Raw genomic sequence first — 21,394 nt, 5'->3', positions numbered from 1 at the left:
AGCTTCCCCTGCCAAGAGAAGAATTTTCACCATGCAGACTACATATTCACCATCTGCATCTTCTTCTCTCCACCATCTTAACCAAGCAGAGAAGACTTCACCACATTCCCTCACATCTTCAGAATTAGCTGAGAGGAGAAAACAGGACAGAAGAACAGCATTTTGTCGTGGTGTACAATATTCATCTGCCTGGCAGGTGCATGTAGGCTTTTCATTGGTTCCTGAGCCTTGCAGAAGTAACAAACAAATAAACTGTTTATTATTTTGCGTTTTACAAATGTTACTATCCCTCCACCTGGTCTCACCTAAAGATTGCAGTGACAGTGACATAAAGTAGATAATGTGTCAGAACTCAGGATGATTAAAAGCTCATAGTGAACAGCAGCTAGTTGTATAAACCCCAAGCTGCCCTAAAGTAAGAGCTCCCTAATTCAGAATTATTAATTAAAACTGCAACAAAATGTAAAAGGTTATGCTGAGCTGGCCCAAAAGTGCAATCCTAAATGCAGAAATTGAACAAACCATTCCTAGAGGCAAAATCCCCAAACTTTAAAGCCTTCTTGGGAACTGAAAAATTAAAAGAAGCGTGAAAATGTGGCAGGTTGCAGTAACAGGATAAGATTTAGCAAAGGCCAGCTAACAAATGAACATAGCAGCACTCATCTGGAAAGCAAACTATACCTTGTGCAGAGCCTTTGCCATCTACACTCTAAGAAAGAAATGATGACTCAGTCAAGAGTATGGGCCTAGTAGTTAGACAGGTCATCACTGGACAGAGTAGTGGTCTGTAGGTAGTATAAAGGAATCATTTTGGTGACTCAATAAGTTGAGCATCGGACCCACAAGATATACAAGTGAATGGGCCTCAGTGGCTCAGTCAATTCAATCTTGCTCATCAGGACCACTTCATAGAAAGCTCAATAAAGAATAAAAAAGGGTTGTAGACCATCAAAAAAAAAACACACGAAAGGCCACACCAGCCCTTGCAGTATTTCAGATCGGGGCCCAGTGGATTATAAACACCCCAGGCAGCCCAGCCCCAACCTCAACAGCCAGCCTCCAGTCCTGCTTAGACTGAAATATTGAGTCAAGTCTTCTTTAAAGTTCAAAGTCTCAAACTGTTGTGATATTGAGAAAGGCAAAAAATGTAAAAAAAAAAAAACTCTAATTCAACCAAATCAAAGTAAGTCCCTTGTGTTTAAAGATTTATTCAAAATAATTCAGAAATATCACAACAAAAAACAAGGCAGAAACAAAAAGGAGCAAAAATAAAAGGCAGAGCATAAAAGCAAACAAATCCCATAAATCACAATCCAAAAAACAGCACCTTCCAATAACAGCATGGCGTCAAAGCCAAAGGATCTAATCCAAATATAAAAAATCAAAAAACACAAATCCAAACAAATAAGCAATGCCAAAGCTGTTGATCCCTCGTCAGCTTTGGCTTAAATACTGTGGGGGCTAGTACCCCAGCTTCCTAATTAGTTGGCCCTGGCCCTTTAGGTCCAACAACGGATCTATATTCTTAACATGATACAAAATATCAAAAATTAATAAACAATACAAAAAAAGTTATAATGTTAAATAAGCACAAGATGAAACCAAAAATAGAAATAATAACAAAATGTGAAAACTTACTGTATATTTAAATAACAACAAAAAGATTAAATAAGCAAGGCATAAATCCTTAGCCAGGGCAGTAATTCTCCCTGTACCATAACATTTTGCATGTAAAAGGTTTTAGTTGTTTTCATTAAAGAACTGGACATCATGATGTAGACGGTAATGTAGATGATTGGCTTCCAGTGGCTTGGTAGTCACCTTGCTGGACTGTGATGTGCAGAAGTCAGGACGCTCCCCACTTTATGTACTGTGGATGAGATCTCCAAAGCACTGGAGCAATAAAGCATGTCTCTAATATGCTTACTTACTTACTCTGGTCCCACCATGAGCCTGGCAAGCATGAAAGAAATGTTGTTCTTCTCTTCCTGAGGTGTTTACATCAAGACTGGTGAAAGTGACACTTTTAGTTTATTCTCATTTTGCCAGTGAAGTGTTGGGTTGTTACTGAGGAACCTAAAACTTGGACGATAATATAGAATATGGTGCTGCAGATCTTGTTGCAAAGAATGGCCACCACAGCTGAAATCATTGATCATAAAGGTATGTGGTTTGGGACAATTTAGAAGATAGTACAATTGGGTGTATGTTGTGTAATATGATCTTTTTCTCTTTCAGCTACACTTGTCATGTCGTGGATCTCCAAGTTGTACCTGACTTTGTGTGCCACCCTGCTGTACCAGCTGACAAGGGCCAACCAGCTCTATTTACATCAACACTGGCACCACCATCATCACCACTACCAGTATGAAGAAACCATTGTGCCAATTATAAGTGAGTACACTAATACAGCACTCACCATTACTTGGAGTTATCTGAATCTAAGTTAAGATTCAAGTGTGTGACATCCACAACTCCTAGGAGGATGTGGGCCTTGCTGTGACTCATAAGATGTTTAGATATGGGGGTGTCTAAGTAGAGGGCCACTCAGAAAAAAGTGGTAAACTTGTGTCAAAATCCAGCAGTGCAAGCTGTTCATTATGCAAGAAAATGGAGGGTTACTTCATTATTTTTTAAATGATGGATCTCACAAGGAAAGATGGGGGATTAAATCCCAAATTTTGAAAGACCACAGTAGGGGTTACATGAGAATAGATAACGCAAGAAACACAGAGGAAGGATGTGTGTCACTCAGCCGAGTACAGCACCTCAATTTTGACTCTCCCAAAGGAAGTATGGAGCTGAGACCTGAGGCTCCTTTGTGTGCCGCAGCTGAGCAGCTCATCCAAAGTGCACTGATGTTTGCTGGGTATCAAACATTTAGGTCATATTTCTTCTTTGATCTGCACCAGCAGTCTTTCTGAAAAAGACACATAAAGAAAATCCCAAACTTTCTTTGTATTCCAACAAAATCTCTTAAAGTAGGACTTTTAAATGAAAATACCACATGCTTGTCAGTTTTCTGCATGAAGTTGGCACCGCATGAAAAGCTGCAGTTCTTAGTGCCTTGTTAATGAGCCAGTCTTCAGTGTGGTCCCCACAAGCTGTGGAGTCAACTGAACTGCTGTACCATGAGTTCCTGATGAGCCAAACAAAAAAGTCAGGTGTCCACTAACATTAATGCCCACTGTTAATGAAATAGTTTGCTGTTAGATGCCTGCTGACTTCATTGTCCACTGTTAATTGCTCTGACCAGAATGTCTCTTGGGTAGCTGTCTAAGTTGTACTTGGATGCCTGCTGAGGTTTGGTTTTGTCGTTTATTTTTGAGTTTACTGTGAGATGCCTATGTCTGATGGTTAGTTATTTTCAGTACTTGATTACAAGATGCCCAGTGGTCAATGCAGATGCCAGTAATCACACACACATTGTGTAGCAATAACATCACCAATGACCACTAATGTGTTCAGGTATTGAGGGGCCCATTCATCATAATGTTACCTGCTTACTCAAGAACCTATATGCCCTAATGGCTGTTGATTAGTAGGTTAATTCACCATGAGATGGACAGCAGAAAGCCTTAATATTTGTTGCTTAAAGTCGAGGTTACAGTGAGATATCCAGTGGCCGTGATGCCTACTGATATAATTTCAGCAAGATACCCACTAGTCCTACTAGACTGCAGTGAGTTACCTATTTGGTAATAACTAAGTTATACTATAGTGAGACTCACACTGGCCCTAATCCTAGTTGATTTTTAGCCATTATTAGCCTCCAAAGCAGATGTCCACCAGAACTAATGCCTCTTAAGTAATAATGTAAAATCCACACTAGTTTTAAAACATGTTGGGTAAGAGTCTGGGTTGTTGTGATATGCTCTATAGACCTCTAGCTTATTGTAAGCTACCCACTGACCACAAAGTCCATTAGTTAAGGATGTAGCTTAAAATAAGTTGCCCGCTGACAGTAGTAGATGCCATTTAATTATGTCCAGTTCCCTGCAGTGAGATGATGTTTCCTGCTTGGTATAAATTTATTTTATTAATTGTTTCTAATTTTCTCGTCTAGTCCTTTCAGTACAGTTGCCTAATTCTAAAATCTGAACAGCTCTGCTTGAACTCATCGTCAGGAAATGAGACACCTTGTTTCCTTCCTAAACACAAATGACACAAGGCATGTAGTTCACATTTCTGTCTTGCATCAAGCCTATAATGGTTGATTATTAGCATGATCAGCTAACAAGACCTTAAGAAAATTTGCTTCTCACCATAGTCAACATGACCCCGGTGCAAGCCTGGTATAGTCTGAAATGCCAAAGTGGAAAACAAAATCAAACCAGCCAAATATTAGGACTAGAATTCTCATAAATACCACAATATGAAATAAATAATAATTTCAGTAGTGTTCCAAACACAATATGGTAGTGATCAGCAGGTCCCAAAATATAAAACTTGTTAGGCCTGAACTTGAAGGGCAAGGATTAATTCATTTGATCTTAAATAAAAGGAAGAAAACAAGTTTAATTAAAACATCAAAACTAGAAACCTCATTTACACATCCCAATAAAGAAATCAAACCACAATGAAAATATATCATTATAGTTGGTAGTGTTGAACTATAAGTCACAAATTACAAAGGTGATAATATCAGATGCCATTTAACTTGTAAAATACATGATTTTCGTTAAAAACTGTCCCACTTGACAGTTATTTTATTCTTTTTTGAGTAGAATATTCACAGTGAAAAACACTACTTAAGGGTATAATTTAAATAAGATTATAATAAGGTGCTGTGAACTGGATAGGCAGTGCCTTTCAAGCACCAGGTAGTACTGCTTCCTTAATGGTGCAGAGTCCTGGCTTCAAATCCTTGTCCTGGCCACTGTCTGTGTGGAGTTAGCACTTTGCTTTCATGTAACAGTAGTAATTGTGAACTGCTCTCTGTAGTAAACGTGATTGACTGATTGAACATAGTGGTCACAGCTATTCAATCTGTTCAAGTTGGGCCAGAATGTGCTAGAGCATATTCTAGCCATTATCCATACCCCACTGCAGAATGTGCAGAGCGACTCAACAGAGCTTGCTTACTAAATCCATTTTGTACACTCAATCCATCCGTTTTCTTACTTGCTTATCCAGTTCAAGGCCCGTTTGGAAGTGATTCCTTTAAAGATGAATAGAGAGCTGGGGGCGAAAGGCACTCTGAACTGGTGGGGTTATGCCACACAACGTTGAAATAGAAAAAGAGAGTCGGATCAGGTCGTCAAATGTAAGTCTAAGGGAAGCCATCAAACGAAAGTATCTAAACTAGAATGTTATAGAAAAATCAAAGTCTATAGAGACAGCAAAAGTCAACTCCCTAAATGTGAAACGATAAGCCATTCTTTGAATTAGAACTGTTTTGAAAGTTTTATCCAGTCTTAAAAAGAATATAGTTTTTCATAAAGAAATGACACTGACATCCTCACAGGATGAAAATCACTAACCACAAACTAAAAATTGAAACAAGTCAGCAACATTCCTAACGGAGTCACTGTCAGCTACACTTTAATTTACAAATAAGTATTTTAAAATGCTTTTTCTTAATTGGGCTGGTTGTTCCCTGTTATTTTTGGGATTTCCTTAAATGTTTTGGACAATGTATACATCTTTTCTGCATTTTTTAACTCACTGCATTTGTTTTTTGTATAAAGCTTCTTGAGCGAGATGAAATTGTTTTGAGTTACGTCGCAATGCCATTTTATTTTATTATGGGTGCTTCCATTTTCTGATGTTTGTGTTTGTAGTTGCCATAGTGATATTACCCAGAACTACCCAGTGCTGCATGACAACGTGGCGGCAGCAGCACAACCATAAAAATGTTGGCATTGGCATTTATACTTTAAACGAGACTCTGTGTCATAATGAAACAATTTTCAGTGTGTTCTGGAGCAACAGACTTCTTCTTCTGGAAATTAGACTTAATTTCTTGGCTAGCATATTGGTTTAATGAAAAATAGAATGGTTAACAAACTTGGCTGGTTCTCTGACTACGTCACATCTCCCAGTGCTTTCACTTAATAATCATTAGTGTCTCTTTTGAGTCAGTCAGTACACTCTTGAAGTGATCTTTCACAGAGAGCATACTTGGCTGAAGCATGATATCATGCTGGTGAGGACAGTGACATAGACGTGAGCACTGGAACACCCCCAGATGTGTATTTGGTCAGATCTTGATTCGAATAGGCTTGATGGAATTGCTGACTAAACCAATTGCCGGAATGCCTACTGTAGTATGATGCAATGTGCAATATGCACATACAATGTCTACACAAAAATATCTAAAATACAGGAAATATATGTTTTAAGAGTATGTTGTGACACATAAATTTGGGCAGATTGTTTTGAGACAACTGAGAGCCTTCCATACATATTCAGATAGACCAAATCAAATTAGCTTAGTGGTAGGCATAACCAAAATTAGTAATAGTAAAACTTAATAAATTGTGCAACCCAAAGCAGTGCTCATAAACTGTTTTCTCTCTAAGGCATTTCTTTATTTTTAATGCATGGACAGACATTGCTATATGGCACCCATGAAAACCAGAAACACAAAATGGTGGTACCCCTACAAACAAATAACAGAAAGGTGATACCGTTACAAATAATCATGCAAAATGATAATAGAAATCACAAAGATTTACAAATAACTAGAAACACTTGGACCTACAGTCCTCAACGAAAGGTGGTGCATGCACTTTTCACAAAACACATCATCCCTGGTCACTCCTCCAAGGTTGCTACAATGTCCTACACTGCCACCCAATGTCACCGCGACTCTTTTCCTGACAAGCATGCCATGTTCTTGACAAATTCAGAGTGTACGACTGATACTTGCGATGCAAACGATCAGTTGGTCTGTGCAATGTGCTCCTGCCATGTCGCTACCTGCTGTAAGAAGGACCTGAACCCCAATATCATGGCCAAGGTCGGCTGTGCATCCGATTCATGGTTCGCGTTACGCATATCATGACATAAGCTGTCACTTGAGATCAAAATCAAGGCTCAAAGCTGAGGGTTTTGCGAGTTTTTGCACAACAGACAGACAACCCTTACAGTTATATATATATATATATATAGCTAAATAAGTTATAAAATAAAAATGAAATATTATTTACACAGTCCAGAAAAATAAGGGACTCTCCTGGGAAATGTGGAATATCTGCTCACCTACATTATTTATAGAGGATCTGTATTTTCTCATGTTCATTTACCGAGTCTTGCATTATAATTCAAACCAACTGCTTAAGCTCACTGTCTAATCTCACATGGGCACTCTTGTGTTCACAGATATTTTTATTCCAACTAAAGCACTATTATACAGTAGAATTTGTTATAAAAATATTGACTCATTTTGTCAAAAGTAGAGGTGCAGGCTTGTGGCAAAGTCAAGAGAGCTGCAGCATTTAAGTAGGTTAACAGGACAGCCAGCCAATTAGCTGGTTTGTACGGTGTGAGATTTAATTTGCCTACCAGAGCAATGACGCCTACAAACCACGTAACAGAGCCCTGAAGCACTCACACACTGAGAAGGGACTCACAGGCACAGAAAGTGTGAGAAAACGTGAAGACACAAAGTTAAGCAGAAATCTGTGCTCCTGTGGAAATAATGAAGTCCTCTGCAAAGAGTAAATAGCGACTGGCAATGGCGGACTACTATGTCTGTGAAAACTTTCAGGCTCTGGTATAGCAAAACAGCTCTAGAGATACAGTACAGAGTTTTTTTATACCGGTGTGTCAATTTATCAGTGTTGAAGAGTGTAAGAAAAAATTAGCATTTACCCTTTAGATGTAGACTAGGAACAGGTGGAGTGTGAGAGAGCAAAGATAAGTTCTGGAGATTTCTCATTTAACTGAGCTGCTTCAGATAATTCTGATTGCTGTGGTGCCCTACTGGGTTGGAGTGAGCAACATCCTAAGGAAGTGTGTTAGCAGCACTGTGAAAAAGCATTTTGGCTGATGTTTGCTATTGAAAATTGCCTACTGCCACCTAACATCCTTCAGGCACAGTGCAGAGATCCTTCAAGATTTCTTTCTCACCATTGTGCCCGTGAGAAATCCCATTCTGGGCATCAATTAAACAGGCAAGTTTTACCTTTCCCAGCTGTCTATCTACATTGGTATTTTGGGGTGCTCTTCAACTGCCAGTGCATGCGTAGTTTTCTCTGCTTGACTCAATCACCTGTCTCACTGCAGCTTTATGGCAAAAATTTCCTTTTTGTACAGGTGAAACGCAATTACTCACTTTACAAATGGCAAAGTGTACACACATCTCAAACTGATAAGTATCTTAACCATATACTTCCATTAATATTATTGTTGAGAAATGGCCATCAGCATCCCTGGAGAAAATAAACTTCTAAGGGATTAGCAGTCTGTTATAACACAATCTCAGACACAGTATCAGTCCTGGCGGCCCAGCAACGCTGCCAAACTTCTTTGTTACTCCAGAAAGCTTGATGCGTAGAAATAAACATGGCACTTCCGGAGGTTCAACTCCGAGGCCTACACACCGCTCTAGACCCTGCAGCCTGTCCCCCACATCTTCACTGGTATCCTGTTTCAACTGAAGTGGGAAAAAAGTTGGATATGCAAATTACTGATCAACCCATTACTGAAACAATAATGATTCTACTTCTGGATGAACTCCATAAATCTATTTGATCTGATGTTAAGAAATCTATTATGGCCCTTAAACAAGACATACCAGATACTGCAGAACGCACGTCACATATGGAAACAAGAATGTCTGAGTTTGTGAAGTTATGAAATTGTAATGGTTTCTGACGAAATGGAGACAATAAGCAGGGTGTCTGGTAAGATCACTGATTTGGAAGATCGCTCCAAACGGAATAATGTTAGACTGCAAGGGATCCTGGAGGATAAACATAATACGCAGCTGCCGCAATACTGGCAAAAATTTCTACGTGCACTCTTGCCAGACTTTGAATTACCAGATTTGATGATCTAGACTACCTAAACCTAAACACATTTCTGCAAATTCACCCAGGCATGTTATATTTTGGCTATATTTTTATCACATTAAAGAGAGGCCCATGCAAAACGCAAGAAGCAGTAAAACTCTTCCAGACCCTTACAGAGAGATAACGATTTTCAAGGCTCTTTTACCAGCAACTTTGGCTAAAAGAAGAGAATTTGCTCCCTATACGGCGCTACTTTGCAAACGCGGCATATTTTAATAAAATGGGGCTTTCCTGTGAAATTAATTCTCGCTAATGATTCATGACAGTTTGTTGTTAATCAACTGTAGCTGTAATACCGAAGCTGCATCCCTGTTGAAAAACTTGGATATTTCTGATATTCCCCCTTATCCCCACCAAAGCTGGAACAAAAGGACTGGGAAACAGTTAACTGACCTGGTAATACATTTTCCCCTACTCTCAAGCTTTATCTGAAATCTAGGCTTAACTATTCCATTGTCTTAGAAGTTTAAATTTATATACAAGAAGACATGGACAAACAGGGCACTAGAGGCTGAATGGCCTTTGCTTTGACTTTGGTTGATCTACTTTTGTGATGCCTGTTTAAGTTAAAGCTGAGATATAACTTCACCCCATCCTAATTTCTTGTGCTGTACTGTGTGTGCTTTTGATTGTTTTGTCAATATATATACTCATTTGAGGTCTGCACAAGAATTTACTCATCAAACTTTATATGGGCATTGACTTTTTTTTTAATATTTACTCTTTTGTTTCTATTGGTTATAATAGTTTTGATGTTTATTGATTTTATGTGTATTGCTATTGTACAGTGCCACCTATTTTCAATTTCATATATAATTAACTACATTTTCATTTGGGTTTTAAAATAATCTTCGTTTGCTGCAAATATTTTGATCAACATGGTCCTAAAGGTACTTTCTTTTAATGTTAGGGGACTTAATTCCCCTTTCAAAAGGTCACTTATGTTGAAGGAGGCATTATTAAGTGATTGTGATGTACAGTATTATGCATCCAAGAAGCTAATTTTTCCCAACATAGTTATGTTAAACCAACAAATAAAAGGTTTAATAATCTTCTCTATTCTTTAATTAAGCGTAAAAAAGGAGGGGTTGTGATAGCATTTGAGGTCCTTATCTGTACAAATTCAGACAACAGTAATTGATCCTGCGGGCCGTTTTATTATTGTGCTAGTATCACTTGATAATAATGTCTGTACTGTTTGTTAACACATATGCCCCTAATTCTAATCAACTTAAATTTCTCTCTAAACTTTGGAAGCAAATTGAATTGGTTAAGATGGGATCTTTAATTTTGTATGGTGATTTTGATATAGTAGTAGATTATACACAAGACTCTGCATGTGTAAGATCCAGAAAAACCAATGATTTATCACAATTTTTACTGAATGAATCATTATATGATGCATGGAGGTGTCTGCATTCAGGAGAAAAAGACTTTACCTTTTATTCAAAGTTCTATGCCTCTTACTCTCATATCAATATTTTCTAAGGTGGATAAATGGACCTTACAGAAAGTGAAATCATCTACTATTGGCACCATATCCTGATCTGATCATTCTCCCATACTGTTAGGTTTGGAGCAGACCTCTGGTTTACCTAATAACAGGCGTAGGAGACTTTAATAATTATTTACTTCATTATCCTATGACTTCTTCACAGATTGTACAGTCTTAAAGAATTCTTTCATACTAATGAAAGGTCAGTTTTGTGCAGTGCCACATTATGGATTGCACACAAAGCAGATATGAGAGGGGTTCTTATTCAGCTGGCCTCTAAAGAAAAAAAAATCAGACTGAAAAAAGCCGTAATATACTTACTTGTTTACATAAATTAGAACTTCAGAATAAAGAGTCATTTTCCTTTGCTTTGGTAAATCTAGTGAACCACACAGACACTGCCTATTGAATCAACTTTATTATTCCTTGTTAACACTGACAAGTATCCTATTCTTTAAAAAAACAATTATACAGAAAAACAAGTTTATGTGTACCTATGAACATAAAAAAATATTTATTGTCCCCACAGTTTACCTATGCAACAAGTTTTTTTTTCTCATTCTTTCACTTATCCCTGTATCTTGCTGTTTTTTTCACAATTCTTCCACTCAAAGTTTTATTTTGTGATTTAGGTGTTATAGGTGGCAGAATCTCTGTGTCATTAGTTTTTTAGAGCATAAGATGACTCATGGTTATTGTTTAATGCTGTTTGACACTTTTTATCAGGGTTTTCAATTGTTTCTATTACTTGACTAAATTTTTCATTTGTCTTCCTAATAAGTTTTCTATTTCTTCTGTTCTGTTGACCATCTGGTGTTTCCAAAACGTATGATATGGGATTTTCTTCAACGTCTTTAACAATGGCAGGATTCCGTCCTTCTTCTTGCTCTATGAGCACCCACCTCTCCTGGCTGCAACACAGGCAAGGAACATGCACTACGCTCAGAGTACATTTTTTGTTTCTCTTCTTTCCTTTTTCACTCATCCTGCTGACGGGGTGGGAATCAGTAATTGAGGTGCTGTGAGAAGGGTTGTCCTCAATCTTCTTCCCATCAGGAGTTGTGCTGGTGGCAATCCTATACCCTCTAAGGGTGTGTTCCTCAAATCTAATAGTGTTATGTATGGATCTTTATTGTCTTTGGCAGCTTCCAATTTTATATTGTACATTTCATCATTCCATTAGACTGGGGATAATGTAGACTGGAAGTAGTATGTATAAATTCCCAATGTTGTACAAATTTAATCTCTATACTTGAGCTCTGCGGACCATTATTCATTTTTACCTTTTCAGGAATTGCATGGTGAGCAAAGTTTGATTTCAAGTGTTTTATGATTGTAGTACTTGTGTATTGTGGCTTAAGAGAACAGTTTCAAAGTATTTTGAGAAGTAATCTACCATTACTAGATAGTCATTATTGTTAAAATTAAACAAGTCAACTCCTGCCTTTTGGCATGGTCTCTCCGGGACCCTGTATGCCTGGAGTGGCTCTTTTTGCTGTGCTTTACTATACTTTTTACAGCTTGCACATGCATTCACTAACTTCTCAATGTCATTCCCCATTCCAGGCAAGTACATAACCTCACGTGCCCTTCTACGACAGGTTGCTGTGTTGTGTTTTTCTTCCCCGTGCCATGCCACCTCATCCTGTAAGAGCTCTCAACAAGGTTCTGTAATGTCAGACATATTTGGAATAAATTTTCCAAGACAGGTCACCATTCCTAAGAATCTTTCTAGATCTTTCTTGCAGTTTGGTATTGGCATATCTACTATTGCCTTTACTTTGTCTGGATCTTGTTTTATTTCTTCACCAGTTAGTGCATACCCCAGAAAATTAATTTCTTGGAGACCTATTTTGCACTTTTCCTTTTTCAATTTCAAGTTATTTTCTTTTGCTTTTGCTAGGACTTGACACAGCCTGTTGTCTTCATCTTTGGTAGCCCCCCAGACAAACACATCATAAATATAGGTTTCTATACCTTCAATGCCCCCAAAAACCTGTTTAACAGCTGTATGGAATACTTCTGGAGCTGAATTTATACCAAACGGTAAACATACAAACTGGTACTGTCCAGAGGGTGTGTTAAATGTGCAACAGCAAGAACTTTTCTCAACCACCTTAATTTGCCAGAATCTTGAACTTGGATCCAACACAGAATAGTACTTTGCATTGGAGAGTTTGGTTGTTATTTCTTCCACTGTGGGAAGCTGATAATGTTCCCTTTGGATTGCCTGATTCAAATCTCAAGGGTCAAGGCAGATTCTCAAGTTTCCATCGCTTTTTTCCACAATTACTATTGGATTAACCTACTCAGTTGCCTCCTGAATTTTCTTCATTATTTTATTTTTTTTCCATTCTGTCTAGCTGTTTTTTGAGTCTGCCCCTCAGCATTACTAGAAATTGTCTAGGTGGGTGTACTTTAGGTGTCACTGTTTCATCAATCTTAACAGAGTATTCCCCTTTCAGACAACCAAATACATCTTTGTATTCATTCAGAATATCATCTTGTGCTACTGACATTATTCTCTTGATAAGTCTCAAACTTTCATATGCTTTTATCCACAGTACAGGTGATATTCTTTTATTCACCACAAAAAATGGAAGTTCTTGGGATTTATAATAATAATAATTCATTACATTTACTTTTACTTGTTCTTACTTCTGGCTTGCTGCTGCTGCCTTGCGGCATTATCTGCATCTTGTGTGGCACTTCGAACATTTGAAAGCCTGTACAGCAGCTGTCTTGTTCATCTACTCTTTGTCTTTTATTTCCGGCCCTGGGCGTGGTTAAATGTCTTGGCACAAAGTCTCCTCTCGCGAAACGTGAGATCTTGATATTTTAGTTTATAATTTAAAAACGGAGTAAGAATCTGAAAATCTAACAACATCACATTAAAGTTTGATAAATTCTGAAAAGAATGATACCAAACATATATATGTAGGTTTTAAAATAAGCCTGATTTAAAGTGTGACATAAAATTGTTGCACTTTCAGGCTTAGGATTTTATATAGATATATATATATATATATATATATATATATATATATATATATATATATATATATATATATATATACTGTATATATATATATATATGTATATATATATATATATAGAGTAGATATGTTATATTTTGCTTGGGGATACAGTATTCCTCAAATTTCTTTATAATTTCTTCTAAATTTTTCCTATGCTCCTCTCTTTCAAGCGTAAAGGTACTGCACTTGTAAGGCTTCCGTACCCGCAATATGAAGAAGGATTTTACTTGCGTGTTTCCCGTCGCTAACAGTCACCACGATGTACAACTGAAAGTGCTTCCAAAATCTACTCCAGTTTCCCACTAGGTTTCCTTCAAAACTTAATTCACCTGGCGGCTTAAAACCTCCATTGCGTCCCACAGCTGTTTTAGAATTATTTAAATTGGTCCTATTCTCTTATGAAGGATTTTTTGAATTTTAATTAGTTTACTTCTGGCACCATGTCTCGTTTATCTAACCCAGACGTTGCCTGTTGAATCAACTTTTTTGTTCCTTGTTAACACCAACAAGTATTCTTTCTGGTTAAATCATGACACAAGTAACCACTCCTAATTATTTTAATACTTACATTTTTGTACAACTGACTAACAAACAGAGATGCAATACAAACCAGAAGGTACAGCAGACAAAAGCAGTGAGCCTTCAGTCTGGGTTTAAAAGCTGAGACTGATAGGTCCTTTCTTATATAAGCTGGTAGTTCATGCCACAGTTTTTCAGAAGCAAAGATCTTTCCGTGCACTCCTGGATTAAGATGTGGTTTTAATTCTAGGGGACAATTATTCTGTTTTTGTTTAACAGTTGATTTGGATTTAGTTGTATGACTCAGTTTTTGAGATACCCCGCAACAGTGATTTAGTTTAATAGCTGCAGAAAAATAGCAGGTTGGATATAAGACAGGGTGCAATTTAAGATGACAAGGTGTCAGCCTGGATGGTACTCTAATTAGTTAGCCAGCCAATTTTGCTGCTATATTTTTTGATAAAAGTAAAGATCTACTCCAGTTAGGATGAAGACAATCTCTCTTAAAACTGCAAAGAGAGAGAGAGAGAAATGTTGTGAACATGTGCTAATACAGCACGTTGCCACCCCAAAACACATGGTGAACCACCTCAGGATCCCCCAGTTTAGAACCCGAGAGCAGACCTTTTCCAAAAATCAAGCCAGTTATCTATATATATAATTCACAAAGTCGCCGCCAAAGGGGGAAGACACCCATGAAAGCACGCACACCAAAACAAGACACCCATGAAAGCACGCAGGAAGAGGCGTGGAATCTCTAAGCCGCCGACAAGTAGGAAAGAGCCTCGCCCACCAACTCTATGACCATTGGATACGATGACAACTCGCAGAGCCACGCTCACTAACTGGGACGCGACACCTCGGAAAATAATGGCGTCATTTATGTTCATCTGTTGTACGCTACACATGGACCTCAGAGCCACCTTGAGTTGGGGGCAGCAAGTCTTTGATAGGCTGCAACAAAATGATGAAAGTACGGGCGCATTTTTCCACACAAGCTGTGTGTGTGTGTGGGTGGGTGGGTGTTAGTTAATTTGTTACTCGAAGGATTTCAAGATTTAATATGCACAGGTGGTAACACTGCAAATGCAGCCCAAACGAACCAAAAATCTTCCACAGTCTCCTTACTGTAAAGCAGCAACACTACCACTGCGCTACAAGACAGAGAATGCAGTTAAATAATGCACCAGGCTCGATTTTACTTTCACTTCTGTTTGGACAACTGTGTCGTTCAGAAAGTGTTCACCCATCAATACATAATTATGCGACATATGATACGCCGTGAAGTTGGCAAGAGCCACGAGTGTTCAGCGGTGTTTCCCAAACTCGGTCCTGCTGAACCCCTGTGGCTGCAGTGTTTTGTTCCAACCAGATTCCTAATCATTAATGCCGGTGAAACTCATCAGGGATAAGTCGGTTTTTCAAACGCAGTCGTGTAGCAGATTAGCTGGATGTAATAATCCGAGATGAATGCGCACCTCCGAGCTGAGTGAAAACACAATGTATATTGCTGCAACAAAATGATGAAAGAACGGGCGCATTTTTTTCACACAAGCTGAGTGGGTGGGTGTTAGTTAAATTAGTTACTCAAAAGAATTCAAGATTTAATATGCACAAGCGGTAACAGTGCAAAAACAGCCCAAACCAGGAAAGACAGCTGGCAAAAAGTCACCAACAAACTAAACGCGTGTGCATTGTACTTACTGAAAGCAGCGTTACGGATTTTACAAATGTTCATTTTTTTCCCTCTGCTTAAAAAACATTGAAAAAGCGGCGTATACTACGCCTCGGGTTGGTTTGCAGCGTGTAAAACAGTTTGTTTGTCGCGGATAATTTGCTATCCACACAAGTAGGAACCAGGAAGCGAACCCACAATCTTCCACTGTCTCCTTACTGCAAAGCAGCCGTACTACTACTGCGCCACAAGGCAGTTAAAGAAGTTATATTTATATTTTTTACACATCACACACTAGAAGCTGCTGACGAACCCTTCTCTTCGTTGTCAGTCTGTAGCTGCGAAAAAATAAAAGCAATACGAGTTTTAACAGACGTCATTGAAGTGTATCATAAGTTTCTGTAACGTTAATAAAAATGGCCAGGAAGTGTCACTACAGAGGTGAGTGTTAAATGCTTCGAAGCTTCGATACGATTTCTGACACAATTGCTTCAAACGTGTTGATGCTTCGTGAGGCTTCACTCCGCCCATCACTACTCACAGGTTACTGAACGAGAAATCAGCAGACTAGCATGACAGATGGGGCGTAATGGCCGTCCTTCCCCTCTCCTCCGGATTTTTCAAATGTTAATTTTTTCCCTGTGCTTAAAAATCATTAAAAACCCAGCCTGATTATGCGGCGTATGGTACACCGCGGATTGGCTAGTTAACAAATACTACTTTTTTTTTTTTTTGTACACCAAGACTCTAACCAGCAATAAAGCGAATACAGTCTGCTATAGACCACATCCTCTGTCCTCATGTTGCTACAAAACAAAACAATATAGTTAGTGTCAACATGTAGAAAAAAAGGTGGGCACTTCATCATTGACCAGGAGGTCCAATTTATCCTCATTGTCAAAAACCATGGCACCTAGGGGGCATTTAACTTTTACTGCTGGGTTTGCATACTTTGGAATTCTAATATTCAATTCAACCTATTCAACCACCAATGAGGAGTAATTTCTTAGAGTCACTCTTAACAGTCATGCTGCCATATGGTAAGTACTGATTCTGGCTCTGAATTGGTGACCTGGGTGCCAAGAGTTTTAATTTTGACTTTCTAGCCCCCTTTATACTGTTACTAAACTCACCCAAAGGCCAAACTGGGGCTGCTGATTCTGGCCTTACAGTAGGGACTGGACGAATGGACAAATTTTCACAAAAATCAGTATCGTTTTTTTAATATTGCCCTCCAAAGCAGATATTTTTCCCTTTACAATACTTCAGGATGCACAACATATGAACTGGTAGAGAACAGATAGAACTTAGTAGTTTTAGTAGTAAACCTACCCAGAATGCAAGGATGATTTTTATTCAATGAAGGATAACTCTGTGTGCCAACTTAAATTATCATAACTTCTGTTATGTGATCAAAACAACACCACGTTACATTATGATTTCAAATGGTGTCAAATAACTATAAGAAACATAATGCGAATAAAGATTGATGTTGTTGAAATCATGCGAAAATCAAAAAATAATTAAAACATTGGATTCTTTATGATAAAAGCATAAGAAAGAAATAATGTATGCAAGCAATGGTATTTCCAGTATAAAATAAGCAGAGACTAACACAATAAAGATTTGGGATTGCTTCCAAAGTAACCCTGTATATTTCAAACAAGGTTCCAAAAATCAAAGCAAACAGTCTTTACAGGCAGACCTCATGAATTGAACTGACGGCAGTAGTACAAAATGGCAGTTATATGGATAAGTGGCCAGAAGGGGCAGGTCCAGGGGAACCACCACCGGAAATTATGTCATTAGTGGGACAGTTCCATCAGTTGGTCTGCAGAGGGAGAAAGAGAAAAGTACTAACCCTTGATTTGGTAGATAACTACAGTTATTTAAGTCCGTAAGCTGTCTTCCATGTGCACGTGTGTGACACCAGAAAAATAACTCGAAAAGAAATCACAATCATAACATAACTCAGTTTTCTTGCTGTTTGAAGTCGTATCAGGTAACTTAAATGATTTTCATAAAAATCAAAATGCAAGTAAGGAAAAAGGTCACTTAACTGATCTAAAAATTAATGGAAGAGGAAAGGAGCTCTGTAAGCAGTTAGACCTACAGTGAATAATGATGTGCTCGTTATTTACAATAACATACACTAAAACAATCTCATGGCTGCATTATCTACAGATTGGAATGAATCAATATTTCACTGACACTATAATTTCCGGCAAAGCTCCACAAGGACCTACTATCCATCATGGTCAACACTGTTGCAACCAACCATTTTAGCTTGAGATTTCAACATACTAGATTTTAACTCTAAATTAGGCATTTCTGTCTAAACGTTTATGCTTAAGAAATATCAACTACAATTAGCCATTGACCCTCCATAACCAACGATTTTTATAGCACTAGACTTGTAATCTGGCATCTATGCATTGGGTTTTCATGGCGGGGGTGTTAATGTGTGGTTAAAATACAAAGAAAACCACAGTATTTTCATTTTACAATCAATATGCCTGAGAATACACACAAAACAAACTCGAGCAAACAGAACAACATCACTCCACACAAAGCAACACCACATATTAGCACTGCTGTTGAACAAAGCCCAGCCGAGGTTGTATTAGTCAAAAGAGAATGACATGACACAGAGAATCCAACACACAACACTGAATGCACTCAGCGAAGGAAGATTATAAAATTTTAAAAAATAGCTTCGCCTACCTGCATTCAGCTGACAAGACTACTAAGATAAGGCCATTGATGCATTGTCGGCCAAATATTTAGTTATCAAAACATTTCACCACTGATAAAGGCTGATGTAAAAACACAAAGGCAGGTTTTAAATAACAGACATTTCCTCAGGGGCTTCTCCTTCCACTTACCCCTGCATTCTTTGATATTTTACACCTTTTCCCAACTAATATTTTTATTCAGTTCATTTTGTTATATAATCTTGCATCATACAATCATGCAAAATTGCATCTTGCAAGTAAAACACATGCATATAAAATGTACATACAGTACATACTTGTATACTAAAAAAACACTACCAGTCAAAACTTCAGGCACAGAGAAATTTTCATTTTTTGATAGAAATTGACACCTTTTTTATCAAGATACAATTAAATTGATGTAAATTATAGTGACATTACTAGTATTTCTAATGGCTATTATGGCTTGAAATGACTGTAAATTTATTATTCACATATGACTGCAAAGACCCATTTTTAACAGCCATTTTTTCAGTGTCCTAATGGTGAACTCCCTTAGCTTATAGTTAATTAGTCATTTTAAAGGCTTATTGGTTATTAGAGAAACTTTTCTAATTGTATTAGTATCTGTGAAACTTGTTATTCCATTCACTTGGGTTGCAAGGAACTGGTATTCCTAGAAAGAGCCATATCTGAATCTGGCAAGTAAAAAGAAAATATTAAATTGGGCAAAATAACACATATATTGGATGGAAGATAACTGGAAAAGCATATTATGGTCAGCGTCCTGGAATCCTCTTGTCTCTGTTGTATATGACACTTGCATTTGATGCATATTTAATGAAGAAGCCAACTGACGACCTTTAAGGCATTTGTTTTTCAAAATACAGACCTTGATATCCTTATCTTCTTATGCAGTTGTCCATCTTGCCCTTCCTTATCTTTTTCTAAACTAGTTAGATCCAGTTCACCGTCTTCTCTCAAGATAGTATTAGATACCTTTGTATGAAATCTCCAGTTTCTTGGACATCAATTGTATGGAATAGCCTTCATTCTGCAAAAACAACAGAATGACATGTTTCTTGAGAAAATGGTTTTATTTTGGATATTTTTGAACAAAGAACTGAACTTCAGTCTGAGAAATAAGCTTAAAATCTGTAATTTTAAGCAATAATAGCCATTAGAAATGTTAGTTATATCTTTGCTATATTTTTAAATTAATTTAATGGCATTCTTCTTCTTTTGGCTGCTCCCGTTAGGGGTTACCACAACAGATCATCTGTTTCCGTAGCTTTCTGTCTTCTGCATCTTGTTCTGTTACACCCATCACCTGCATGTCCTCTCTCACCACATCTATAAACCTTCTCTTAAGGCCTTCTTCTTTTCCTCTTCCCTGGCAGCTCTATCCTTAGCATCCTTCTCCCAATATACTCAGCATCTCTCCTCTGCACGTGTCCAAACCAACGCAATCTCGCCTCTCTGACTTTGTCTCCCAACCATCCAACTTGAGCTGACCCTCTAATGTACTGATTTCTAATCCTCTCCATCCTCATCACACCCAGTGCAAATCTTAGCATGTTTAACTCTGCTACTTCCAGCTCTGTCCCCTGCCACCATCTCCAACCCATATAACATAGCTGGTCTCACTACCGTCCTGTAGACCTTCCCTTTCACTCTTGCTGATGCCTGTCTGTCACAAATTACTCCTGACACTCTTCTCCACCCATTCCACCCTGCCTGCACTCTTTTTCGCCTCTCTTCCACAATCCCCATTACTCTGTACTGTTGATCCCAAGTATTTAAACTCATCCACCTTCACCAACTCTACTCCCTGCATCCTCACCATTCCACTGACCTCCCTCTCATTTACACACATGTATTCTGTCTTGTTCCTACTGACCTTCATTCCTCTCCTCCCTAGAGCATATCTCCACCTCTCCAGTGTCTCCTCAACCTGCTCCCTACTATTGCTACATATCACAATGTCATCAGCAAACATCATAGTCCACGGGGACTCCTGTCTAATCTTGTCTGTCAACCTGTCCATCACCATTGCAAATAAGAAAGGGCTCAGAGCCAATCCTGATGTAATCCCTCCTCCACGTTGAATGCATCCATCACTCCTACTGCAGTTCTCATCACTGTCACACCTCCTTAGTACATATCTTTTACAACTCTTACATACTTCTCTTCCACTCCCAACTTCCTCATACAATACCACAACTTCTCTCGAGGCACCCTGTCATATGCTTTCTCCAGGTCCACAAAGCTCCTTCTGGCCTTCTCTATACTTCTACATCAACATCCTCAGAGCAAACATTGTATCTGTGGTGCTCTTTCTTGGCATGAAACCATACTGCTGCTCACTAATCATCACCTCACTTCTTAACCTAGCTTCCACTACTCTTTCCCATAACTTCATGCTGTGGCTAAACAATTTTATCCCCCTGTAATTACTGCAGTCCTGCACATCCCCCTTATTCTTAAATATCAGCACCAGTACACTTCTTCTCCACTCCTCAGGCATCCTCTCACTTCACAAGATTCCATTAAGCAATTTGGTTAAAAACTCAAACTCAGAAAAACTCAAAAATTCATCAGCCTTTCAAAGTACTCTTTCCATCTGTTCAACACACTCTCCTCACTTGTGAGTACGTTTCAACCTTTTCCTTTATCACCTTAGCCTGCTGCACATCTTTCCCAGCTCGGTCCCTCTGTCTCTCTTCACCTTGCGCCTTATCTCCTTGTACTCTTGTCTACTTTCTGCATTTCTCTGACTATACCACTTTTTCTTTGTCATCCTCTTCCTCTGTATACTCTCCTGTACTTCCCCATTCCACCACCAGGTTTCCTTTCCCGCCCTCCTCTTTTCAGATGTCACACCAAGCACCCTTCTTGCTGTCACCCTTACTACATCTGCTGTAGTTTCCCAA

The 21,394-nt window shown here is 38.3% G+C and overlaps 1 protein-coding gene across 2 annotated transcripts in view; it reads left to right on the top strand.

Moving 5' to 3' along the window:
- Positions 1-21,394, top strand: part of LOC127529594 (chemokine-like protein TAFA-1) — a 110,290-nt gene that overhangs the window by 45,324 nt on the left and 43,572 nt on the right. For both annotated transcript variants that reach the window (XM_051933598.1, XM_051933599.1), the window contains exon 2: positions 2,239-2,394. In XM_051933598.1, the coding sequence (XP_051789558.1) occupies positions 2,250-2,394 (145 nt within the window). In that variant the 5' untranslated portion in view covers positions 2,239-2,249. The remainder of the gene's footprint in view (positions 1-2,238; positions 2,395-21,394) is intronic.

This window comes from Erpetoichthys calabaricus, chromosome 11 (assembly GCF_900747795.2).
Source record: "Erpetoichthys calabaricus chromosome 11, fErpCal1.3, whole genome shotgun sequence".
Lineage (NCBI taxonomy): Eukaryota > Metazoa > Chordata > Cladistia > Polypteriformes > Polypteridae > Erpetoichthys > Erpetoichthys calabaricus.
Note: the sequence above shows the minus strand (reverse complement) of the source record. Positions and strands in the feature narration are given on the sequence as shown.